General features: G+C 41.6%; 1 protein-coding gene across 1 annotated transcript; it reads right to left on the reverse strand.

The window, feature by feature from the left end:
• Positions 1-388: 388 nt before the first annotated feature.
• RNASET2 (ribonuclease T2) lies at positions 389-18,320 on the reverse strand. Its single transcript, XM_071738829.1, has 10 exons — positions 18,172-18,320; positions 14,701-14,804; positions 12,403-12,469; positions 8,284-8,339; positions 7,405-7,462; positions 6,658-6,728; positions 4,378-4,491; positions 3,238-3,283; positions 2,966-3,040; positions 389-772 (listed from the first exon to the last, which is right to left on the reverse strand). The coding sequence occupies exons 2-10, from the start codon at positions 14,787-14,789 to the stop codon at positions 578-580; spliced, it is 771 nt and encodes a 256-aa protein (XP_071594930.1). The 5' UTR covers positions 14,790-14,804; positions 18,172-18,320; the 3' UTR covers positions 389-577.
• Between the last annotated feature and the right edge of the window lie 1,544 nt (positions 18,321-19,864).

Below are 19,864 nucleotides of genomic sequence, written 5' to 3' on the forward strand. Positions count from 1 at the left end.
CATGTTTGTTTTCACAGTAGGAGTCTCCTAGCAGATGGTTCCTGGAGCAGTAATTGTCTTTCTTTGAAAAACAGATGAGCCACTTACACCAACACAGCACCATGCAGGGGTTGTCACCCAAAAATGGTCCCCTTTGGCAATACCCAACTTTGTGGCATGTTATTAAATATTATATTATGGGCTAGGGATGCACTCTTGGTAACATGAGTACTCTTCACTGAAAATCCTGCACTGTTTGCTGTTTCACCTTATTTTCATGGAAAAAACTAAGTCAGAGTTCTCTTCTGAACATCTATTCAAAGCATAAGCAAGCCAAGAAGCCCAGGCAAAACTGTAAATCAGATTCTCATTAATAGCAGAGCCACAATTAATACTTCAGCAGCTGGGATGACAATGTGGATCATTCTCCTTTAATGGCAAAAGAAGTAAGGTCTTCCAGCAGCGATTTTCCCAACATCCCTGTGATATGGACAGGGCTTTGGAATATTGCTAAGCCAAGACTGCTTTCCAAGGTACAGTGTTTAAGGATTTGGGGTTTCTGTTGCTGTTTTAACAGTTCTGTCAAATTCTGATGGCTTCAGTTGTGATCCTGGACCTGTGCAGGGTAATAGGTTGGCAGAGCATCACTGCAGACAGACAGCTCCTCAGTTCCAAGCTTCAAGTCAAGGTGCAGTGGGTTGGATTCAGGCTCCAGTGCTGCTGTGCAGTTTTCCAGCTGCAGTTCTTTGGTGAAGCAGAACTCAATCTGACCAATTGTTTGGGCTTTTTCACCCTGGAAAGATAAGGGATGAGATCAGCTTGATGGGGAGGACAGACCAATTCTTCATATGCATTGCCCTCCCTATAGAACACCTGAGGGCTGATCTGGGGATATGCCACCTGAAAAAGGAGATGGGTGCCAGAAGCATCCATTCTGAACAGCCTGCAGTACACACTTGGCTTTAAAGAACAAGAAGGCAAAGGCACAGATTCCAAAAAGACAATTCAGTAACAATTTGGGGAATCAATTTGGGGAGTTTGGTTGAACTCTGTGAATACTGAAGGGGATATGTGACCTGAAAAATCACCCTCTTCTGTAGCAGGGCAGAAATGAAGGCAAAGAAAATTCCCCCAAAAGGAGAAAACAAATTTGGTTTTACACTACCTTTCACTGAAAATAATAGAGAAGCAAGATGTCAAGAGGAGCAGAAATGTCATTTTTTGGATTACAGGACAGACTAGGAGGAAAAATATTGGCCATGAATAAAACAGGCAGGCAGGCATGGAAGCCTTTCTTGTTCAAAAAATGATTATACACAAACCTCAGAAATGCTCAGATATGACAAAGTGCACGTGGGAGAAAATTGGTTTTCAAATCACTAAGCAAGAGAAAAAGATATGTACAAGACAAAAGTAATCATGGTGGATTTTTTTGTTGATGTTGGTTTCAGGGTGGGTTTTTTTTTTGGTTGGGGGTTGTTTTGGGTTTGGATTTTTTGTTAGTTCTGGGGTTTTTTTTAAGAATCCTAAAAACACAGCAAGTCTACAATGTTTTAGGCATCAAAGTACCCCCATAATACACTCCAGCCATTGACAAGTCTGGAACTCTGAAAAGGGCTACTTTTAAATAACTGAAATGTGCCTTTTCCTTTCTACAATCCATTAGCCTCAGCTGCTGAGCAGAGGAGACTCAAGCTGTAAATTACTGTCACATCATTTGAGCAGTATCCAATTCTACTGAAAGCAACAGCAAAACTAGAGTGATCAGAACTAGAAATTAGGGTTTAGGTTAGCTCTGTATTTTTTCAACATGAAGAGGTGGGTGAGGGTGTAATTCACATTCCACTCTCCTTTTTTTTTTTGCTCAAAGTAGCTAAAAATGCATATTTAAAAGAATTGTAGCCTAGCATTGTTTTTCATGCAAAGAACCATCTGAGTATAAAAAACCCAAGAGCACTGCTAAAGCAAATGAGCTGCAAACACAGAAGCTATTAAACTCCAGTAGCAACAGTATTCTGGCAAGTTTTCATCAAACTGTTGTCTCTGTGAGGGCAATAACTCTGTCAACTGTTTTGCAGCAAACCACTTTTATCAAGCTGAGATAATAAGGAACCACTTGTGAGGGGAAAAGATAACCTGGGCCTTTGTTTTTTTGCTTGTTTGTTTTCTCTTTGAATAAAAGCAGAATAACCCAGCTGAGAAAGGAAAGGAACAACCTATGCAGCCTACCCAGGTAATTGTTCAGAATGATCTTTTGTTCTTTTTGTTCTTCCAAGGCATTTATGGATCAGACATGGGGACCTGCATTTTACCCTACAACACACTGCCCCTGTCTGCCATGTTCTCTCCTTCTGAAACAACAATACCTAAAATTTCCATTTCTTTCTATTTTTCTTCACCAATGGTTGTGCTGTGAAGCACGAAGCAGTAAAGATAATGCTCATCCTGAACCACAGAGAGCCTCAAAATGCCTTTTTTGGCACTTCTTTAAGTAAAGGGGGTTTGAGAACAGCCTGTGTGGCAATTAAGCTTCAGGAAACCCCTCAGCTACAGCAGCACCTCTGGTGTGGTGGTTACATCATGCAAGAGATGCAGGTGCAAAGCTTTTAGGGCAAAGAGACCTCTAAAACCCAGAGTTCCCACTCTCTGGATAAATATATTAACAGCAGTTATTAGGTAATATTGGACAATTCCCCCCTGAACAATATTTCTGCATTAAGGAAAAGCTGTGGGAAGAGGAAGAGAAGCTGAGCTGAGTGGTGCCAGTACATAAACTAAGTTTTTATGGACTGAACTCCAAGAATCAAGCAGTATCTAATCTGTAAAGAGCTACAAGAGCACCCAGACCTGAGTTTCACCACGCTGAAGAATTTTCACTCTATCTTTGCTTTTGTTTTTTTGATGGAAAGTTCTCTTTCTAAAGGAAGAAAAGAAGTTTTTTTGTGTTTTTCAGTTTGGGGAAGGTGTGTCTGTTTGGGATTTTTACCTCTTCTGGAGGAAGACACTGGATCTTTGGTGTCACACCATAAAATCTTGTAAGGGCTTCCTTTATGGTAGCCATCTGAGAAATTTAAAAAAAAAAAAAGTCACTAGCACATCTTCAAACACTTTAAGTTCACAAAAGCATTTAGAAAAAGCATAACCTTAAAGAACAATACAACTAAAAAAGAGATCACTTGTTCTCTAGAAATTCTCCTGCTGAAAAAAATAAACAAGCACATGCACACATGATTTTGTTTTATAAAATCTGCCTCTTACCTGGTAATATGAACTACTTGGCTTTATCCCAGCTTTCAGGAGACAACTGAAACAAAGACAGAACTTTTTCATGGTTCTGGTATGAAGACACAACTTCATTATCACAGCCATTTGACACTGGATGTAGGAGGCCAGTAAGGTAGATTAAGTTCTGCCATCCTCTAGGAGCCTGCATGAGGTCCTCTTATTCAAAAGTTCCTTTTTGCAAAAAAATAATGTAACCTCTGATCCTACTTTTTCTTCTCCAAGTGTAAATGAATCAGAAGGAGAACATTAGCAGTCTTTCTTCTTTACAGTAAAAATTAACTTAATTATATTCATTTTTACACTGGAGAATATGGTGTGAGCAATGAATTTCAACATGTTTCCATCTCTTTTCTTTTTTGTTGTTATAAATGCTGATATCAAGTCACATAGCTGGTCACTGTGCCATCTGTGCAATGTTTTAGTCACACCACCCCAGCTCCTGAGGCAACTGACTTCCCAGACATTATTAAATTTAACACAGCACATGACACACTCCTAAGAAATGTGTCTAGAAAATCCTGAGTAAGACACCTAGAAAAACAGGGGTGGGGGGAAGGTGGATTTCCTCTGTGCACACCAAAGTGCATGAGACTTGGGTGTCACATCAGGGTGGTGTGACAAGGACAGCAGAGGGCTGCCTGGACACTGCTCTTCAGGACATCCCCTCCTGCTGTTTCCTCAGTCTTTTTCCAGGATGTTCTTCCTGATTTTTCCTGCAGCTTGGCTTTCCCTCTGTCTTCTCTACAAAGAAGTGTTCAGGTCTCAGTATGACTCAGAAGTTGTGGAGAGTTTTCTCACTTGGTTTAGAAGCTGACAGCTACCACAGCTTTTAGCAGGGAGGCAGAGCCAACACAGCTTCTCAAAATTTACTGCCTTGATTTTCTAAAATGGGGCTGCAATGAATGCTGCTGGCTTACCAGCTCAGCACTGACCTGAGATATCCTTCTCAGAATAAAAAGCCTTCCTCTGAACTCCAGTGCTGACTGTGATGTATTCTAATAACCATTTCCCTTCTACCATCAGAGTTTTAGAATTAATTTTTTTTTAGGCTCGACTTGAAACTTTTAGAAGCTGTTTGAGATGAGAGGCAGATCACTGAGTTCATTCACACACCTGTTTAGATTAATGTGCTTGTAGAGTTCTAAGGCTGTGCCAAAGTATTTCTTCTGAGAATTAAGGACCTCGAGTGTGGCTGCACAAGTGCCATGCTTATCCCACTCGTGTTTCCTGTGGGAGGAAAACAAAATACCAGGTTTAGAAAACATTATTTGCAGATAGAACTGCTGCACAAGTCAGCCAATGTACTCTAATCAAGCATCTGAAAGGCCACACGTGTGAAGGAGGACACTGTACTCAAAAAAATACAAAGAAAGTATTCAAACAAATACCAAGAACACTCCCATCACTTCAATGACAGCAGAACCTACATAATTTTGGGGTAGAATCATCCACCAAGAGATTCTGGGCCTATCAGGGAGTGAGGAAAAAGCCCAAGCAGTCCCCTGATTATGGTTTTTTAACATCAGACCAAGAAAACATCCTTTCAGGCAGTAAGTCATGTTAAAAATGTATAACTGAGCTGGCATTTACACTGGCAGCTGCAAGAAAAAGACTTTTCAAATTGATGTGATCAGCATGAAGCAGATGATGGTCTGATGGTTTGGATATTATTATGGGCCTGGGACAATCAGAATCAGTATTCTGTTTTCCTATAAATTATGTCTGAATTTGTGCAAAAGGCATTTTTAGACACAGCTAATGCTGACCAGTCAGCAAAGGGACAGGAAATGTCACCTTTACCTCTTCCATTTCAAAGCAGTTTGGAAATGATGGTGCTGCAAGTTCCACTGAGTAACTTGAAAGAACCTGTCTAGAAATCTAAAGAATTAACACCTCAGTGTTATTCATTATCCTTTAACTAGGCCACTAGATAATTCTACTTGAGCCTCATGTACAAATGACAAACCACCATAAAAACAGTGAATAGTCAGGTTTACATTCAGATTCTTATTTCTCCTCTATCAGGAATTTTACACTGTAGAGATTCTTATTTTTATTTATTTTTATACTGCAGGAAATACAGTATTTTAACTGAAGAGAGACAGTGGGTTCTTACTGATTATCAGTTGGCTTAAAAGCTTGCATTTACAATATCTGCAATTAAACTGCCAATTGCAGTGCACTTGTCACCTTCCTGAAAGGCAGTGAATAACTCTGTCAATCAAATTATGAGTTACAGTGTTCTGACCTGACTTCTGTAGGTTTTTTTAAATGGTATTTCCAATTATATTTCCAGGTATTGACATAAGTGCTATTTGCAACCCTTGAACTGCAAGGGAAAGGGTTTTGCTTGTATCTGTTCTTACCTGCTGCCCACCAAAATACCTGTTAGCAAACCAAGCACTGGCATGGACCTGGCTTTAGGAACAGGGAAATGGGCAGGGCATGGGAGGTGATGGATTTTTTTCTTATCCTAAATCCAGGAAGAGTTTAAGGTAGCATAAACCTGTACTTCCTGAGCTTCCAAGGAAAACTTAAGAGGCCCTTGAGAGGCACTGCCTCTAGCTACATGCTCTGCCTCTTAGCTGATGTTAACACTGTCACTGGAACAACAAATTGCACGTCCATACCTTGGCTGATGCAGCTCCTGGCTCAGCAAATTCATTTGAATGGCCACTGATTTTGGTTTACAATAATGCAGGCAAACTAAAGGCTGCACAGACCCAAACACCACCTATTTCTTTCTTTGGTCCAAGTGTCTGGTCATTCAGAAGCAAAGAGAATGATGGAAAAGCAGAAAAAAATTGCTGCTGTCGAGGCAGATCAACATCTCCCTTTCCCTTCCCAAGAACCAAGGAAACTGAACTCTAAATATGATTTTAGCTTACTAGGAAAGTGAGTGAAAATAGAGAGTTCTGGAGAGAAGTGGCTAGGATGAGCCAGTGCATCCTGGTTTTCCATTTTCTCCTCTGTGAGGAAGCCAAAGAGGTGACTCAGGGAGAGCAAGACAGCAAAGCTGCCTGGGAAGAGGCACCTCCTGGAAGTTGGTTCTGAACATCCCAGGGGGATTTCTGCTACTCAGATTTTAGTTTCAACAGCAGCTGCTCCTCCTCCCTGGGGGCAAGGGAGGAAACACAGTCTGTGTTTCCTCAGCAAGTTTCATTTCTCCAAACCCTCTGCAATAGCCCTCTCTTTAAGCCCTGCATTTTGCAGGTGCTCCAACAAGAAATCAAGATTTATTTTGTAAATGAGACTGCAAAGAAGCACAGCTTTCAGTGGCCTCCTGGGCATTGCACAGCACCTCACCCAAAGAATTACTGACTCAGATGGATTTTTTTTTTTAAAAAAAATCAAACAATATGCAAAATATTTGTTATGCTTTTCTGTACTCACCAGAACTGGGTACGATTCTGAGATGAGTGCAGCACATCAGGCCAGAAGCGTCTCATGTCTGACATCAGGTCCTGAAACCACCACAAGTCATAAATGCAGCTACAGGGTTAAAAAACTCTACGTGCACCAATCTATTTTCTAGGACTGAAGCCTCATCTTCAGCATCCCCAGCTGAAAAAGAAAAGGTTCCTTTTCCCTGCTGTTCTGGAAAAGCTGTCTGATGGACAAGTGTGCAGTTGTGGAAGCTGCTCAGTCAGGCAGCATTTCACAGTTCAAGCCTCCTATCCCCACTTACAGCACATCTGAATGAAATATGATTTTTAAATTATTATTTAAAACAAGGGAATTTAGAAGGACTAATAGTGGGGAAAAGAAAAATGTTCTCTGAACAGTTTTATTTTCTGAGTTCTGATTTTGCAGTAGAAAGTGGAAGAGAGAACACAGACTGTACCCTTTTTCCCACAGTTAATTTTTGCCTCTGCAAATTTCCAGATATTTTTTTTTTTGAGGAGAATGTGGCTGAAACAAGTCAAGCTGCATGTCCACAAACTCAGGTAGGAACAGCTGCCAATGATCACAAGCACTGAAACTTCAAGTACTACCAAGAGCACCTGGGGAATTTGTGGAGTCCTTAAAAGAACACACCTCTCAGCAAACATCACAAGCTGCAGATTTTGCAGGTAGGATGCACAAAAGTAACTGCAATCAGCTCTGCTTGGCACCACTGTTTTTGCTTTAGATAAATACCTTGATCTCAGTGACATTAAAATGCCATGTCCTGTTACACTCCTCAGTTTTGTCAGGCCTAGGGAAGCAAAATAAAAGTGAAAAAAGATGCCTCCTAATTCACTGACCATAACTAGCAACATTTTATGCTATGTCGTTGGCCTGTGTTTCAAATATGCAAGATTATAGCCAGAGATTTTATTTAAAATTGCATCTGGGTTAAGCAGTAAAAGGAAGTAAAGTAGAAGTAAAAATTCAACACATTAACCATGAAAAAAACATCCAAGGAGAGTAAATGGTACAGAAGGGTCCTCCTCAACCTTTGCACCAGCTGAGAAACCTGACACTGACTGGAGATTCAGATAATGCTGCTCACCTTTCCAGGGCTTAAACTCCTTTACTCATTTTTCCCTATATTTGTCAGGAAAAACTTGGAATGGCTGTGCTTGGAACTAATTGCAGTGAAGTGATTCCTTCAAAGCAAATTAGTTTTTCCTTTGCATTTGCAATGTTTGTGCTGAGCTGAGATATTTAAAGCCACAAGCAGCCAGAAGACATTAATTCATTTTCTTTACTCAGGAAGTAAGGGGAGGATATACTGCTCTTTTTGTTTGAGAACATTCCTGATCTTATAAGGAGCATAAGTAAAATGCTCATGTGGCAAGAGGATTTCAGGAGCTGAGGGAGTTATGATATACAGAAGTATATTTCAGTTTCATATCAGACCAGAGGGTTTTGATTTCCAGTGAAATTAAGACTTTGGTTTTAAGGACTAATAAAAGCAGGCAGATTAAGCCTTAAAAAAACCAAACTAACAAACAACAACCAAACACTAAACATCCTGGTACAAAACTTGATTTTTTTCCTTTCCAGGCTGAAATAAACACCCAATAATCATACCACAGTCCATGGATTGTCCAGTACTCTGGAGGGTCATGACAATCATTAGCACTCATCTGTGGAAAACAAAAAGATAGAATATTTGTTCTGTGTGTACAGGGATAATGGTTTAGAGGAAAAAAAATGAAAGGTCAGTTGCTGATCTGCCTCTGGTCAGAGCAAGACTCTGGTCAGACATGAGAACTTTTGCTTGCCCAGATCAGGAACTGGTGAGCTCCAGTAACTTGAAGCTGACATGGATCAGGTGCCCCTTAGCAGAGACCAATTGACATGAAAATTTTGAAACAGATCAAGTGAGCATCAGGAGGCACCCTGAAAGAGGAAGCATGAAAAGAAGACAAAGGAGAGGTGTGGAGGGCATAGAAAGAATGGAGCCCAATCTGCATTTCTCATATTCCAGTGGCAGCTCTCTGGATTTTTCTCATCATTGGATGTTTTCAATAAGATAAAAGCCATCAGAATAAACTACTGTGTTATTCAAACATCTTGGAGGTTTTTTTTAGTGTTGATTTGTTGTTGGATTTAACTGGAAAAGTACAAAGAAGAGACCAAGAAAGTTTCATATCCCAAATAAAATGGTTGGAAGCTGCTTTTTTACTTGAGTGACAAGGAATGGAGAGAAGAGGAAAGTCTATGTGTGCTCCTTCAAAAAAGGGTTCCAGCCAAAGCTTTTTCTAATGCAGGAGGAATAGCCTCCACATTAATTGTATTTTTTAGAGTAGTACACATTCCTCAACAAACCAAAACCAATCCACGTTCACACACTGCAGAATGCCATTACTGTGTTTCCCCTGATTATTCTGCTTAGTAATTAAGACTTTTTCACAAACATTTTTTTGCCATTAAATAACAACCTCCTCAGGCTCCTCCCTCACAATAACAGCTTTCCTTTTTGGCCCTGCACCCTGTCTTAATTATGCCACAATGCTTTTTATGTGATGCCAGAGCCAGAGCTGAGTGTAGAAAAGAGCAGAGAGAGCCCTGTAATTTCACTAATTGTCTTCCACATGCCACAGCCCAGTGGCAGCAAAATGCAAGCTCTGCAAGACTTTCTTGCTCTCTGCCCACTTCCCTCCCCTCTCTGCCAGCAATAATAGAAGCAATTAAACCCAGCACCAGCTATTTTTTTTTTCCCTGAAAGGAATATTTTCAACAAACACTGCTAATGTCTAAACAATATTGCTGGTGTCAAGACAAAAGCTCTGTGGAATTGAAAGAGTTCAACTACCCAGCCCAAAATACAGCAAATTAATGGCCATCATCCCCTGAAAACCAACCTGCCAGCTAACCAGCTTTCTCAGCCAAGAGTGGTAACAAGAACACTGCAACTCTGCTCCTTACTCAATCTTTAACTGCACTTCTCAGATGTGCTAAGAGAAAGCCTGGAATATTTTAAATTTGGATCACAGGAGGGCTTAGTTCCCATTTCTTATCACCCTTCCCATTCTCAAAAGTGGAGGAACTGAATAACCTACAAACCTGCATCTCATTTTCCCCATTCCACATGCAAACATCCACAGATTTTATCTTTTTGCAGTCTCCAAGACACAACAGCTGCAATAATATTTCTCTTCTGAGGTTCATGCATTAAACACCTTCATAACTCCATAAAAAGGGAGGGGGCAAAACACCAAAATCCCTCTTCTTGCCCTTGAGTTGCTCCTATTTCCACCTTCCAGGATTCACATCCATTTGTGACCAAAAGTTTATGAATCAAGCACATGAAGTTCAATAAAACTGCACCACAGGCACAGCTTAAAGGAACATTAAATTCATAATCACTTGAGGGCTGTGAATTTAGTGTGGATACCTTTGTAGAAGGCTTTAGGTCAGCTGTGTAGCCCCAGAATCTCTAACCACATGAAGAACATCTCTCTTCCTCTTTCACTTTTACTGCAGGAGTCAGAATTTAAGTCCCAGGGTTCCTATTGCTTCCATGCTACTCACAGTTCTATTTTAACAGGTTAGAAGATGTGATGAAAAACCCCTCTCCAGTTTAATTGTGCTGATCACAGCATTCAAAAAGCAGCAGCTGACCACAAAGAGTTCAAGGCACAGGAAAAGTTGTGAGATTTATCTTCTCAAACTTCTGGAGGGCTGAACTGTGCTCACTACATTTTTAAAAAGGCCTCTCAGGTCTCCAAAAGTCTGGGAAAGTTTTTGAACACAGTTATACAAAACAGGAATTAAGATTTAGGTCATCCATACACAACTGCAGACCACAGATGTAGCAGGGCAGCCTACCACAGGCTCCTTTATCTAGGAAGCATAAATGAGAAAATTCTTGCACCAAACATTGTCTCAAAGGTTTTTGTATAAATGACACAATGTTTTGCAGTTCTCACCCAGCTACTTGGCTTTTCAGCATCATGTCAAGACTTTTAAACTGAAGGCTGACAATAAAAATATTTCCTCCCTCAAATAACATAAGAAAAACATAAACACACTGAAGATGCAGAAGAAGCTACATACTTTAAAAAAAAAGAGCTGACATCTGAATTTAGGAACATCTCTTACATTAACACTAGAAAAAAAAACCAACCCAAAACATGTTATGGAACTACAGTTGAGATTCTTCTTCGTATGACTCAGTGATATGAAACTGAGCAAAAAGTCACTTCTTATGGTTTTAATTTCAGTTTTTCTTCACACCTCTGGAATACTTCCGTCCCATTCTTACTAAAGAAAGTCGTAAGGAATCAATAAAGGGTAAGAAAGCTGGTATTTTCTGACACTTAGTATCTTTAATGTTTCATTTCAATTCAACTCTAAGCTTATAAACTGTCAATTAACCAACAGCACCACCCAGGAATTAAGAGCAGCAGTCAGCAGGTGGGAAAACTGGCTGGTGGGGGTTTTTTGTTTGGTTAGTTTGTAGGATTTGTTTGCTTATTTTCTTAAATTGCTGTAATTGTTTGTATCCCAGCCATGTAAGTGTGGGTTTGCACTGCTACTGACTCACAAAGCCCACTTGTGCCACATGCTACAAACTCCTGAACACCAACACCCCTCCTCCAAGTCAGTAACAGTGATGCAGCAAATCTGCCCTTGTTACCCCCCAAAAAAGGGGAGCAAACAAAGACCAGAACAGTGGCCACTCCTTGGTCTCAGTTGTGCACATCTGACTTTTGTTCTTGTACATTTAAATAATGTAAAGTACATTCCCTGTGAAGTACATCTGCTTTCCCTCAGAAATTTGGGTATTATGTGACCCTTGCTGTCCCTACTTTTGTACATAGTTCCAGAAACAGGAGTGAGAAATTAAAAACCCAAAGCACAAAAAACAAGAGCCTAATATTTTAATAATAAACTGAAGTCTCCCAGAATTGGGATCTTTTTGGCTGCAGAGACCTTTGCCCCAAAATGCAGCTTCTCTGTTATCAATAGAATTCTTCATCCTTGTGTCAGCAAACCTGATCACACCTTCCAGGCTCAAGTTTAGCACATTTTTATCTCAGCTGCATGAGGAGAGACCTGTGAGTATTTCCAGCACAGGGAAACTGCTCAACTTCCCAGCTGGCAGCAGGTTCAGTAGCAAGAGGGGCATAAGTACTACACCCCTTAGCTGTGTTTTTGACAGACATATGTTAATAAATTGGGTTCATTTTTGTTTCTAGCCCTCAAGTAGAGAAATTCTTAGAGACACTTGGTCCTAGCAACTTCCCAGCTCTCTTCTCCTTGTCTGAATCCATACTGATGGTGTGCCATTAAAACACTGGAGCTACAAAAGGTAAAACTTGTGGAACAGCCCCAGCCCTAACCTGCTGTCTCCAGCCAGAGGAGGCAGCCAAGTGTCCTGACAGAGCCTGCTGGAAGCCTGGGATTAAGTTTACAGCTAGCAAGAAAACCCAAAACACACAACAAGCCATTGAGGCTTAGTGTACATTGTGCCCTACATTGACTGTGAATTCCATCTGCAACACATAAAATCCTCTCTTGTTTGCTGGGGAGTGCAGGGCAAGCAGCAACAGCTTCACCAGGATCCAGAAAGCCCCTGTGAAGATTTAAGGGCATAAGCAAGATTAAATGCAGGCTGGGTTTTGCTCATGCTGCTTGCAAACATTTATTGCCCAGGGTCACTTCTGTCAGGGTAAAAGAGAACAAAGATAAAAATCTCACCTTACAAACAGTCACTGGCCAGTGGTGAGCAAGATACAGCTTCTTCCAGGCATGAGGGTGGCTGTCACTGGAGAGAGAGAGAGAAAAATCCATTTTAACTCAAACATTTAAAAAAGTGCACCACCTTCAGCCAGCAACACAATGCTTACAAGTATAAAGCAATGATTTTTAGAACTGGTTGTCTTTTATAGATTCTATCACAATATTTGATAACTCCAAACACTAACAAATCTCTAGAAACAACATATTTAGAAACCTCTTAGTAAATCCCTTTGTTAAATAAATTCCATTCCTTGCATCCTATCTCCATATGCTTTCCATTTCTTAAAAGGTGAAAAAACATGTTGTTCAGTTTTACATTTAGCAGAGTGCTTCCTGGCAAGCTTTCACAACAGCAATTTAAAAAAAAAAATAAAATCTTTGTTTAGGATGTTAAGAATCTTTTAATTCTTCTTGATGGGTATATTGGCTGAAAAGGAAGAATACAACATTCTTGGAACTGCAATTACTCTTCTAAGAAGGAAAGAATCCAAACAACCACAAGCAATGTAGTGGAAACTGCAGGAGATGCAATTTGATCCTGAAAGTGCTCCAAACTTTGTGATAAATAAGGTAAAAAATCAGAACAAAACAGAACAACAACAAAAAAATTCTAATTAATTTAAATTCTGACTTACAGACATTATAGACATTTTTAAAATGTTTACCATAAATTAAGTTTAAACTGTGACATAAGGTCTTAAGGTTAAGGTTAGGTCTTAAGGTTACCTAAGGAGGAACTAAAGGAATATCCCATATTTTACAGAAGCATTTGTGTTTCAAAGCCTCTTAGAATAAAGGGATCTGTAACTCAGAGGCATCACTACTGTCTTGCACCTAGGCAGAGTTAAAAAAGAAAAAAAAAGCTTAAAAATTTTGTACTAAAAGTTTTGGAAACCTGTGTCATGTCTTTGCCACTTGTACAGAAGCATTTTCCAGCAGTTTGGAACAGACCTATTCTGGATAAACTGCAAGTAGATAAACCCCCTGTTGGTTCAGATACTCCAGCAGATATTTTTAGCTGTTAAGCAACCCCACTAAGTGACTAAATAGAACAGCAAATGGGAAAAACAACAAAAAGAGAACTGCAAATTGCTCAAACTGACAGAATGATGTCAAAATAAATTGTTATTCTCTGAGAACTAGCAGGGACAAGTCCTTCATTACTGCTTGCCAGAGGTTATATAAAAATATATATAAGAAAGCTAATTCTTCTCATCTTGAGGAAGCAGGGATACTCCCATGTTACATCACTTCTCAGGTTTTTTTCCTCTAGTCTTGCTATTTTGCAATGGCCTCATTTTCTCTTAAGCATTCACATGCACCTCTGGTTTTTAAATAAAACACAATGAAAACTATTAACTCTTCTACCTGGACTTTACTGCTGCTGTGGAAACCCAAGCAGAAGAATTTCCCAACACTGCAGAGCAGTTTGTTTCCTTGCTTGTAAGAAATTGTTGCTTAGAAATATCCCTTGTTTCTTCTGAATCTGAAATAGCAGCTGAACTCCTGCAGTGACCATGGTGCCAAAACAAGCTCTGGTAGAACAAACTTTCTGGCTAAGTCAAGGTCAGAAAAATTTGGTTATTAAACAGAGCAAGTTTGAGGAACTTGAGCTCTGAACTGGAATCCAAGCAAAGCCATTTTCAATATCTATTCAGCTTCAGGGATATCTCCCTTTTTTTGACCCAGGTTATCCTGCCCTGTCAAGCCAGAGCCCAAGTCCCAGTAGCCACAAAGTTCAGCACTGGGTGCTTCACCTTTAACAATTTCTGGCCAAAAGAGTGAAGAGAAGGAGGAAAGTTTGTTTCCTGCTCCAGTGCACTAAGAATCTGAGCTTTTTATGAAAAGAAATTCAAAATTATTGGAACTGAGAAAATAGGAAGAACAAAAAACGTGTACACTGGAACAGTTGGTGCAAAACATGCCACAGAAATTATTCCAGTCTTTTTGTTATGCTTCCAAAATTATTTCTGAATTTTGTCATTACCGAGTCACGAGTCTAAATGATTCATCTAAAGCTGAAGATTGGACTGGAAGACTGCAAAGTTTGTTAATGCACTGAATGTAGTTTAAGTTTCCCTCTTTTTCCATGTGTTAATAAATGTACTTTTCTTAGGCATGAACTCCACTCCCCCACCAATCACCTAAAGGAAGAATAACATTTCACAAATAGCAGATAAGAAATGAAAAAGTTAAATTATTCAGCTCTGCACTTCAGAAAGACCTGTAGAGATCTCTTCTTAACGTGTAACTTACCTCTGGGTGTACTTATGGGAAGTGCACAAACAACATAATGCCACAGAAAGCCAACCCAGAATCCAACAGTGCAGCTTTGCAGGCTTCATTTTGTGATCAAATATCTGAAAAAAAGAGAAAGGTGTTAAAAGAAGCAAACTGTTACTTATCCAATGCACTGAATTGCAAATGTTAAAAAAAAAAATGTACAAAACCACAACTCAGAAGCAGCAGGTAACTCCAACTTCAGATTTACAACCACAGGTAAAATGAGGATCTTTTTCAAGAGGCTGAGCCTGATCCCCCAGCTTGTACCCTAAGGCTGATAGATCAACATTTCCTTTTTTAAATTTTACTTGCACACAGCCCCAAAAGAGGCACTTTCCAGCAGAGATGCACTAATGTTCTATGCAACCATGCTTTATGGGATGTAAGTCTCTATTTGTGGTCAGCTCAGATGCTGGAAGTGATTAATTCTTCATTAAAGAAACTCTGAACTTAACACTGGATATTTATGCTGGACTTACCAAGGCTGGTGTCAGAAACTGGATGGGAAGTACATGCCCAAGCTTGAAATTCTCTCTAAATACGAGCTGACTACTGAACTGATGCTAAAAAAATAGCTGCTAAAACCACAGTAGTTTCTGTTCATGTTATAAACCTGAGAGAACTTCTATTGAAACCATGCATGACCTGCCTACTACCCTGAGAACCTGAGAAATCATGGGAGAAAATAACAAATCAGCTTAACTTTCAGCAACAGGAGGACTTTTAGTTGGCACAAAACCCCCAACTTCCTCCTGTACCCAGCCAGTCATTTGGCAGCATTTTCAAATGCTCCCTCCTGGGTTCCAGAAATAGATGTCCATGCATGTATTTACATGATTCACCAAACACACCTGACTTTGAGAAACCTAAAAAAAAAAAAAAAAAAAAAAGAAAAAAAGCACTACATATCACTTCACCACCCAAGTCATATCCTGTTTTCTATGAGGGTTAAAAAATTAATCCTTTCTTATAGCAGTCAAATAAATCCTCTTTTGACTCCAGTGCAGCCATCAGTGATTCAGCCACTGAGGCTCATTTTGGGAAAGTCAGTGTTAACTCCAAGCCACAGCTCATTACAACCAAGGATCCATCTTCCCACCACTACCCCACAGCTCCAGCCTGCAGCCCTCCCAGAAGCCCAGTTTGAAAACTGGGGAGGGGTTTGGGCAACTGTGACAATTTACCAGTTAGATTATGACATGGTTTGGCTAAACTGTGAAGAAACCACAGCCCTTAAGCAATTCCCCTGTTTTGTATGTTAACATCTCTCCTATTTGTGATTGGCAGCCTGGCCAAGGAGGACACAGATGGATCTTAGTTGGTAACTCTTCATTTTCTGATCTAGTTTCTTAAAAAAGGCCTGAAGGATTTTTTTAATCCTCAAGGCAAGATGAGCACACACACAAAAAATTCCAAATAATTTGGAGTGTGCTACAAAAGGAATCACTAAAGCAGAACCAAACTCCACTGGAAGCAAGATGTACACCTGGCATTACAGAAATTCAGATAGTCACATAATGTTTAAAAAAATCAGAAATAAGTAACTAACTGCCAGGTACACAATTTCCCCAAGAGTTCTGCATTTAAAGTGATCTCAAGTCTCACCACTTGAGCAAGAGGAATGAGCAATGTCACAATCTCACAGTCTCACAACCAACCTTACAGGCCCTTGTATGGTTTCACCTGCAGTTATTTTCTGCTGAGAACCAACAAAGCAAGACTTGATTTTTCTGCATGATAAACTATCTGCCCAAGACAGAACATTGGGAGATGAAAGAGGCTGCAGATCAGTTTTTACCATAACTATAAAAAGCCTGTTTCAGAGAGCAGAAAAAGTACCACTTAAAAGACCAGAATATCAACACCACCATCAACAGCAGCAACAAAAACCCTGCACTGGACAAAGGTCTGGAAATAACATCTTAAGGAAGTAGATTATGGAAGGAAAATAAACCAGCAAACATTATGATGTTTCTTTTGCAAACTGGTATGACTTAAGATGGCAGGCACAATGAAACTTTTTTTTTTTTTTCCAGTGACTAAGTTACAAAAAAGCACAAAGGCCATTATCTCCTTTTTTTCATCAGACTCTAAAGTTTGATGAAATAATGACTAGGAACAGACAGGGACTTCAAAAAGTGCTGCTGGTGTGCAGTGGGATGAACCCCACAGATAAGCATGGACACCAGTGGCTCAGAGATGAGAATTAGTGCAGCTAAAAGCACAAAAATTAACATGTAAGGCCTGGGTGTCACCTCCAACAAGGCAGCACACACAGCCTCTGCCACGAGCTGGACACCCAACTCCATCAAACTGTGCACCAGAAGCATTGATTTCATTTCTAGCAACACCCTTACTTTTTTTTTGACAGCTTTTACCACCACAACCTGCTCCCAGATTTCTTCCCAGGCCTGGGTGCTGCCAAACTACCAAAAAGCACCTTTAGAGAGTGTCAGAGGCAATGCTCAGGGCTGCTGACACAAGAAGCTTCTTTGGGAAGCCTTGAGGAAGGTGGCACCCTGCTTTCCTCACCCCCTGTGCTGAGACAGAGACAGAGACAGAGATTAGATAGATAGATAGATAGATAGATAGATAGATAGACAGACAGATAGATAGATAGATAGAGACAGAAACAGAGAGAGATAGAGATACAGAGAGATAGATATGGAGAGATAGAAAGAGATAGAGAGAGATAGATATATATATATAGAGAGAGAGAGATAGAGAGAGGTAGAGAGAGGTAGAGAGAGGTAGAGAGAGGTAGAGAGAGGTAGAGAGAGGTAGAGACAGAGAGAGATAGATATGGAGACATATAGAGAGATACAGAGAGAGATATAGATATGTGGATACATAGAAGGATACAAAGATGGAGACATGGATGCAAAGTTGGATGCAAAGTTGGATACAAAGATGGAGACAACGATGGAGACAACGATGGAGACATAGATGGATGCAAAGTTGGAGACATAGGTGGATATGTAGGTGGATACGTAGGTGGATACAAGGATACACCCACTTTTAGCAATAGGATTTAACTTCCTGACGCCACAAAGCGTTTGCTCCGGGTAAACGATCATCACATTTCACTCCCAGGGTCTTTTTTAATAAACGGTAAAGAGTGCCGGAATACAGAGAACCCAAAGCAGAACGCCTGCAAGAACCAAGAGGCAGGAGCTGCCTACAGAAGTGCACACGGGAAAAGGACAACCCGAGCTGGGAAAAGCTGCGATTCCTGCGGTTTGCTTCACGGGGCGGAAACCGAGGCCAGAATCCCGCGAATGGCAGGAAAACGCAGGAAAACGCAGGAAAACGCAGAAACACTTCGGGAGCACAGACGGGGCAAGGGGGAGGCGGGGGCCGAGAGGTTTCCACCTCGGCTGCCTCGGAACCGAGACCTCTCTCTCCTCAGCCCGGTCCCGCCGGGCTCCGGCCGCTCCTCCTTACCTTCCAGCCCCGGTTCCGGGCTTCCCCTGCCTCTGCTCAGGGCCCGACCTGGCACAGCCGCGGCCTCCCAGCAGCCCGCCGGGAGAGGGAGGGACCGAGCAGAGCCCTGACCCCGGTACCGCCCCGCCCCGGACCGGGACAGCCTCCCCGGAACCACGGAGAGACGGACCGGCCCGGGCTTCCCAGAAGTGGGGAGGGCCGTACCGGCCCAGGGCCACTTCGCCAGAACCACGGTGGGCCGCACCGGCCCGGTCCCTCCTTTCCGGAACCGTGGAGGGCCTCACCGGGTCGGTCCCGCTTTCCCCCGGGGAGTCCTGGAGCTCCGGAGCAGCCGCGGAGCAAGGCGGGACCTGCGGAGCGAAAGCGTTTGTATGCAGAGGGGTTTTGCTCGTCCTAATCCCAAAATGGGTTGGGTTGGAAGGGACCTCAAAGCTCATCCAGGTCCAACCCCTGCATGGGCAGGGACACCTCCCACAGCCCAGGTTGCTCCAAGCCCCATCCAGCCTGACCTTAAAAACTTCCAGGGGCTTCCACCACCTCTCTGGGCAACCTGTGCCAGGGTCTCAGCACCCTCATGGGGAAGAACTTCTTCCTCACATCCAACCTCAATCTCCCCTCCTCCAGCTGGAATCCATTCCCCCATGTCCTATCCCTTCCTGACAGCCTCAAAAGTCCCTCCCCAGCTTTCCTGTGGCCCCAGTAAGATACTGGATGGCCACAATAAGGTCTCCTCAGTCTTCTCCAGGCTGAAGAACCCCAGCTCTCTCAGCCTGTCTTCACAGGAGAGCTGCTCCAGCCCTCATCATCCTCATGACCCTTCTTTGGACATGTTCCAGATATCCCAAGTTTTGTTTGGTTCTTCTTTAGCATGTTCTAGGTTTTCATTGTTTCCACTTCCTACTTGAAAATTTGGGCAGCACAGTCAGGCTTCAGGAGTGCAATAAGGGCTCTTTGTGTTTTAGTTTTTGAGTAGCTTTCTATTTAAATAGGAAATGGGAGATAATTGTCTAAAACAAGGCCAGTGAGGGGAACAGAGGAGTGCTGACACACGGGTCAGCAGTGTGCTGCTCCAAAATAATGGGGGAGGTTTGGGGAGGTAGCACTCGTGTTTGGAAACAATCCGAAATTTCTGAGGAAGGAGGGGTCCAAAGGGATGAGTCACAAGTTGCCCAGGCTCACGTTTTCTCAGCACTGGAGTAAATTGTGGCACAGACTCCAGCTCCTCTTTCTTTGCTGCTGCTGCGTGAGTCAGAAATCCAAAGTGTGATTCCTCCTTACTATTGTGTGGCTCTGTACCACCACCCTCCTGCAATGCACTTGAGAAATAGTGTGGGCAGATCCACTTCCACAAGCAAAACAACATGTGTTCTGAGCAGGCTAATTACAGGCTGTGTAATCAGGTTCAAAGGTACAGCATTATTCACTGGAAAGATTATTTTTTTTTAGCTTATGTTTATACATTTACACAGTAGGAAGGAGGATGAGACCAAACTAACCTCTTGCTGCAGAAACATGAACACATCGTGCTGGATGGAAGGAGGGATCCATCTGCTCTTGTCTCTGACTGTGTCTGAAAGGTGTCAGGGGGCTCAGAAATTGTGCTGAAGAGTTAAAATTAATGAAGTCCTCAGCACTGCTCCTCCTCCTGCTGCTGGGGGCATCACCACTCCATCTGGCACTGAACTCTTTGCTG

Source organism: Heliangelus exortis, chromosome 3 (genome assembly GCF_036169615.1).
Source record: "Heliangelus exortis chromosome 3, bHelExo1.hap1, whole genome shotgun sequence".
In the NCBI taxonomy this organism is placed as follows: Eukaryota; Metazoa; Chordata; class Aves; order Apodiformes; family Trochilidae; genus Heliangelus; species Heliangelus exortis.

Bases quoted from the DNA above. Each gene is read 5' to 3' on its own strand.
- RNASET2 (XM_071738829.1), bottom strand. From the start codon at position 14,789: ATGAAGCCTGCAAAGCTGCACTGTTGGATTCTGGGTTGGCTTTCTGTG. The intron at 8,340-12,402 runs GTGAGATTTTTA...TGTTTTCCACAG, and splicing joins GGCCAGTGACTGTTTGTAAG to ATGAGTGCTAATGATTGTCA. The intron at 4,492-6,657 runs GTGAGTACAGAA...TTCCTCCCACAG, and splicing joins CAGAATCGTACCCAGTTCTG to GAAACACGAGTGGGATAAGC.